The sequence below is a fragment of the Cyprinodon variegatus genome, unplaced genomic scaffold (genome assembly GCF_000732505.1).
Source record: "Cyprinodon variegatus isolate N-32 unplaced genomic scaffold, C_variegatus-1.0 Scaffold1677, whole genome shotgun sequence".
NCBI classification, from domain to species: domain Eukaryota; kingdom Metazoa; phylum Chordata; class Actinopteri; order Cyprinodontiformes; family Cyprinodontidae; genus Cyprinodon; species Cyprinodon variegatus.
The window spans coordinates 80821-87518 of NW_015152130.1; the positions used below are offsets into that span (position 1 = coordinate 80821).

A 6698-nucleotide genomic window follows, 5' to 3' on the forward strand; every position below is an offset into this window, starting at 1 on the left:
ACCATGATGGGTCAGTCAATAGAACCATGATGGGTCAGTCAATAGAAGTAGGTCTTGGTGATAGGACAATAGGACTGTCCCGAGCCCGTGACATCATCAATGACCCCTCACCCCCCCACCATGGACTGTTCTCCCTGCTGCCCTCTGGGAAGAGGCTTCCCAGCATTCAATGCAGGACCAGCAAGTTCTGCAACAGCTTCTTCCCCACCGCCATCACACTGATGAATGTTGACAAAACTCTAAATCACAGACTCTGCATCACACTGATAACATCATACCAAAAATACCACAGATTAGCACCATATGGTCGCATCATGGGAGAGTCTAGGATGATGTCTATCTGAGCCCTACAGCTGGTGGTTTCTTTTACCAGAAAGCCATGCATACCTCCCCCTGGTGTCTGGAGGAATATTCACACATCAACAAGGAAAACTGTCATCACTTCCAAACATCAGTTTGTCTCTTTCAAGGCAGAAGTTTCAAATAAAAAAACCTCAGGAGCCACCCTAAAAAGGACACTTGGTTCAGGAGACGAACATGGCTAAGAGTTTTTTACCACCCAAAGCTGCTTGCACAAACATGAGCACCTGCATGCAGTAATGCAAGGATCCTGGGGCACATTGAAAGGCCATATGAGGCCATAGGAAGCCAACCGGCAACCTTCCAATCAAAAGGCAACTAACCCCACCATTGAGCCCCAGTGGCCTCATATGTAGACCACAGTCTATGCGTGACTCAGCAGAGACTCCCAGACACCTTCTCCTGCTCCTCTGGGGGAAGCCTGAGGTGTTCCAACTGAGAGACATAGTCCCTGCAGTGTGTCCTGGGTTGTCCCCGTGGTCTCCGCCCAGTGGGACGTGCGTGGAACACCTTCCATGGGTGGTGTCCAGGCAGCATTTGAAGGGGATGTCTGATCCTCAGCTGACTCCTCCTGAACTGGAGGAGAAGCAGCTCTACTCTGAGTCTATCCCTGATGACCGAGCTCCTCACCCTCTCTCTGAGGGAGAGCCCAGCCTCCCTGCAGAGGAGGCTAATTCCAGCCGCTTGTATATAACATCACCTACTTTGGCCATAACGATAATTTCATGGTCATAGAAGAGAGCAGGAGGGTAGACAAACCACTAAATTGGTAAACTTTGCTTTCAGCTTTCTCTTTACTATTCCGGTCTATTGCAGCATCAGCATTATAGAGGCATCTGCACAGATCCGTCTGTCCATCTCCCCTCACTAATGAACAGGACCCAAGATACTAGAAGTCCTTCACTTAGAGGCAGGAAACCAAAACTGCTCTGAACTAGGCAACCCACCTTTTTCCAGTCAAAATCCATGGTCTCCGAATAGCAGATGCTGACCTTCCCCCCTCTGGTGCCATCCACCCCTGTGCATGCAGTCGGTTTGATAGGAGTGAGTCAGCAGTGCTTTCTGCAGAGATTTCTGTCTCTGGAAGAAGCAGAGACGAAATTTGCTGGTCCCCAAACCAGAACATTGACCTTGCCTATCTCGTCCATGGAGGTTCTGAGCAGGGAAAGGGAAGCCCTGCCAGAGTCCAACACGGACTCGGAAATGGTCTAGCAATGGGGACCAAACTCCTACTCCACCTGTGCAGCGACAAGACGGCCCCTAGTAAAGGCCACCACTCTGTACTACTGGAGCGCCCCCGCAGGGCACCAGAAAGAGGACAAACAAATGCCTTTTCCAGGTCTTATAGCCTAAGAAGGACAAGGTGTGTTCCAGGAAGACTCAATCTGATCCTGACTTTGGAGTTACTGGACCTTCAAAATGAAATAGCCAACATCTGGAAGTCCAATAAAGCTCACTCTTTCACTAGTTCTAACCACAGGTTTTTTTTCCTGGTGGGGATCTTAATAAACTTGATTGAGTAAACCTTGTGCTCCAACTACCTGCTTTCATGGTTTCTTATTATTGTTTTGCAGGTTAAATTACCAATTGCACTTTGAACCCTGCTGTGTCTGGTATGATCTGGACTCAAACAGGACTGCGTTTAATGGCAGCATAGCAGGAAGAGTCGAATGCAGCAAGTGATCCCAGCAAGCGGCTCTCCTTCCAAAGACAAAGCTGTGTGGATGATGGATGGATCAGTTTAGAGTCAAAGATGGCAGTGGAGTTCTAAGTAAACACCATCCGAACTACTACAGCAAATCCTTAGTGAGCGTTCTGTTGTTGATCTGAAATCAGAGTCCCTGATGAGCTACGAACTCAAGCCTCCCCCTCCTGTACATGGATCTAACCAGAAGCTGCAGCATCCGGCTGGCTGCCGCCGCTGCTCTCTAGCACATCAAAGTCCTTTCTGGGACCAGAGCAGCTGATAACTTATGTTAGTAAATGAAACAAAAACTAACTTTGAAGACATTTGATGTTTCTGGAAAAGTTGTGAAGATCTGCCAGAGTTTAGAGACTTAAGTTAAACTGTGTGTGTGATCCTGTTTTGGCATCAGAGTGGGGACCGTTAATATCAAAGTGAGAACATTCTGCTGGTCCCCAATTCTCTCTTTGCTAAAGGTTAAGGTTTCGGATGAAGAAGTGAATTCAGTTTAGGTTCAGGTTATGGTTTGGTCGCCTCTGGTAATGGTTAGGGGTCTGATAATGGCTATGTAGGGTCTGGTAATGGTTAGGGGCCTGATAATGGCTATGTAGGGTCTGGTAATGGTTAGGGGCCTGATAATGGCTAGGTAGGGTCTGTAATGGTAGGGTCTGGTAATGATTAGGGGTCTGGTAATGGCTAGGTAGGGTCTGGTAATGGAAGGATCTGACAATGGAAGGGTCTGACAATTGAAGGATCTGGTAATGGTAGAGTCGGATAATGGTAGAGTCTGGTAATAGTAGAGTCTGGTAATGGTAGGGTCTGATAATGGTAGGGTCTAACAATGGAAGGTTCTGGTAATGATAGGGTCTGGTAATTGCTAGGTAGGGTCTGGTAATGGTAGGGTCTGGTAATGGTAGGGTCTGTTAATGGTAGGGTCTGGTAATTGCTAGGTAGGGTCTGGTAATGGTAGGGTCTGTTAATGGTAGGGTCTGGTAATGGTAGGGTCTGGTAATGGTAGGGTCTGGTAATGGTAAGGTATGGTCTGGTAATGATTAGCTTCCTCCCACAGTAAAAAAACATGACTGTTAGTTTAATTGGCTTCTCTAAATTCTCCTTAGATGTGAGTGTGTTTGAATGGTTGTTGTCCTGGGTGTACAACGCCTCTCGCCCCAAAGACAGCTAGAGATAGGCACCAGAATCCCTCGCCACCCCAGCAGGGACAAAGCATGATGGAAAATGGATGGATGGATGGATATTATGGCCCCATTTTTTAGAACAATTGCGCGTTTGGGGATCAAGGGTTCCTTGTGGGGCCAAATGCCGGGTTCCCACAAGAAAAACTGCTGCTCTATATAAATAAATTGAGCCGAGTTATTATGGGGTCAGGGTTTAGGGCTGAGTTAGGTTAGGGTTGCGGTCACTCTTAGACAGTAGAAATGGGTTAGAAATTAAATGAAAGGAAGTCAAAGGAAAAGCCCAGCAAAGATAGAGATGTGTGTGTGGGCCCTGATCTTCATGCACCTTCAGCTGGGTTATAGGTCAGGCAGACTGGTCTCCTGTTTATCGGCAGCTCTGACTGCATCACTGGAAAGCTTGATGAAAGCGGGGTAGGGTGGGGATGGTGTTGAGGCTGCATATGAAGGAGGACGGGGGTCCTTGGAGAGGGATCTCTGCCGTCTCTGGACCTGCAGGTGTCTGCGGGGCCAGTGGGACTAGAGTAAGGGGCTCCTCGGCTGGTGGGAAGGTAGCGGCAGGCCCCATGCTGGCCCCACCGCTCCCTACCTGACTGTATGCGGGCCCGTTTTGTGGCAGGAAGTTGAAGAGCTGTGAGAAATCCAAAAGAGAGGAAGCCGAGGCCGCAGAGTCTGGTGCGGGGTCTGCTGCTGGCGTGGACATTTTAGAGAGGGACCCTGACTCGCTCGCTTCCTCCAACAGACCCACATGAGGTAACAGCTCCAGTTTGGAGGAGGGGATCTGAGGATGCAGGGGGGTAGAGGATGAGGATGGCATGTTCTGCAGCTCCATCAAGTAGGTCTCCAGTTCTCCCTTTAGATTCTGCTCCCTCTCATGTGAGGTGATGTTGTACGAGGTAAAGTTAGAGCACAGTGGGTACTTCAAAGAAAAGGGGTTATTAGGCGAGGAGAAGGGCTGCGTGTCCAGGCCACAGCCCGAGAACACACCCACTTGGTGGGACCTCGCCGTCAGCGGTGCTGGAATCTCATCCTTGATGCTTCCTGCAGGCAGATCAAAGACGTGGGTCTCCAGCGAGTCGGTGGGTTCCGCTTTGACCCTCAGCAGCTCTCTGGTGTGGCTCTTCTTCATGTGACGTGTCAGGTGATCCTTCCTGCCAAAGCGCTGAGCGCAGTACTGACACAGGAAGTCCTTGCGGCCGGTGTGCACCACCATGTGGCGTCGCACGTCTTTGCGGGTGTAAAACTGGCGCTCGCAGTGCTCGCAGCAATGCTTCTTCTCTTTGGTCCCTCCGGACGTCTTGCCAGCATGAGTTTTGAGGTGATCCAGGAGAACCGCGGTGCTAGGGAACAGCTGCAGGCACACCTGGCAGGTCAGGTCTCCGCTGTTGGCGGCATGGAGGGCCAGGTGGCGCTTAAAGCCCAGCTTGGTGTTGTAGCTCTTCCCGCACTCCTGACAGGAGAAGGCCTCCTTGTGTGGGTCATGGGTGTGGAGGTGATTTTTTAAGTGATCCTTGCGGTGAAACATTTTTTCACAGTACGAACACTTGTGGCTTTTTTCTGGTGAGTGAGTTGCTGTATGCCTTTGAACACAGACACCATCTCATAAGCATTAGACATCATATTAATATTAGCACTTCATAATGGTGCAACAGAATCAGCATGCTGTACCGTAGCAGCTTGTACTTGGACACGAAGGCCTTGGTGCAGTCTGGATGGGAGCAGCGGTAGGGCCTTTCCCCCGTGTGGGAGTACGAGTGAACCTTCAACTTCTCCAGGCTGTTGAACGCCTTTTGACACTCCTGACAAGGAAAGTTCTTCTTGGGTTTCCCTTCTGCTCTCCTGCGTTTCCCCAAAGTTGGTGAAAGCTTGGCCTTCTCTGGGACAGGGTCATGGCGGCGCTCCGTTCCTGTGGCCATGGCACCCTAAGGCAGAGCGTCTACATGGACAGGTGAAGGGCGCCTGACTGGTGCTGGTGTGACTGGAACTAACAGCTTTAGGTTGTCATCCCAGCCTGGACTCAGGGGCCTGAGAGAAGAAGAAAAGGAAAGGACAGGGTTATCTGAAGGTGCACAGAAAGGAATGCTAAGTTATAGATCCTGGTGTAAGCAAGAAGGTTCTGGGTTCGAGTCCCGGAGGAACCAGGACCTTTCTGTGTGGATGGATTGATTGGCTATTGATTTCACAGTGCAGAAATTTACTTGTTACATCAGCTCAAATAGTCAAAGAAGAAGAAGGTGCCAAAGGAAGAAAAGTAGTTTGCATGTTCTCCCTGTCTTTGTGTGTTTTCTCCAGGTTCTCTGGATAGAGTTGTTCCAAAAACCTGCATGTTAGGTTGATTGGACACTCCAAAACGGCCCTTAGGAGTGAGTGTCGGTGTGAGTGGTTGCTGGTCTTTTCATGTCTCTGATTGGACCTGCGTTGGCAGACCATCCAGGGTGTACCTCGTCCATTGACTACTGGGATATCCCACCCACAATCCCATTAAGCTGGGCGTACACTGTACGATTTTTTTGCCCTTTTCGGGCCGATTCCCCAGTCGTGCAAGAATTTTTTCAGTCGGGCCGACTTTGAGCCTGATGGTGCGTGGTGCGATCAACGTCAAACGACCGCCTCCCCTTCAGGGATTGTAAAGTCGGGAGAACATCAAACATGTCTGAGGTGTTGGTGGGTAAATCCTGCTGTTGAAGCAGAGCTACGAGCCAATTTACCAGAACCTCGAGCACTGAGCATGAGCAAACAAGGAAGTTCTTCTTCTTCCAGATTGACAAGTCCGACCAGCGTCATCTCTCAATGCTGGGTCAGATACCCTGGCTTTTAATGAGTGTAATGGACATGGGACACATGTACCTCCTTATTTGCACATTTACATGGAGGAAGCCCTGCAGAAACCTCAACTCAGTGCCATTGAATCTGTCCTCAGTTCCCCAATGAAGGTGAACAAGCATCAGCTCTGACAGCAGAGAGAAAGCTCAAACAACAACACCTAAGTGGGGTACTTCCTTGACACGTCATTCATTTTAGACCCCATGCCCCCTTCTGTGTGGCGCCCAGCCTGATTTCCCCCATGTACCTAGGAAACAGTTCTGCAAAACATGGTGGACATGTAACACCTCCTATTGAAGAGGGTGTGCAAATAGAAACATCTAGGAACATCTTATGCTTTAGCCAACAAATGTCCCCACCATCAACAGATGTTGCATCACGCACAACTACACGCTAAGGTCAGCCACCTTGAGGAACTCCTGAACAGACCAGTACCACTGAATTTCCCAGTGACTTAAAGGAATAGTACACCCAAAACATGATTAGCCTTCATTTTCTACTCACCCCCATGCTGAACAACACTCTGGAGTACTTTTTTGATATCTCAAATGCATCTGGAGATCTGGGAGGCTTCTTGCTGTCTGCTGACATTCAAATAATGGAGGTCTATGGTAGAGATGTCCCGATCCAGGTTTTTG

The 6698-nt window shown here is 49.4% G+C and overlaps 1 protein-coding gene across 1 annotated transcript in view; it reads right to left on the bottom strand.

Moving 5' to 3' along the window:
- Positions 1-166: 166 nt before the first annotated feature.
- LOC107104282 (zinc finger protein PLAG1-like) overlaps positions 167-6698 on the bottom strand; it is a 19738-nt gene continuing 13206 nt past the window's right edge. Inside the window, exons 2-3 of the mRNA XM_015404249.1 lie at positions 4906-5262; positions 167-4817 (exon numbers count right to left, since the gene is read on the bottom strand). Coding sequence (XP_015259735.1) covers positions 3626-4817; positions 4906-5153 — 1440 coding nt within the window. The 5' untranslated portion in view covers positions 5154-5262 and the 3' untranslated portion in view covers positions 167-3625. The remainder of the gene's footprint in view (positions 4818-4905; positions 5263-6698) is intronic.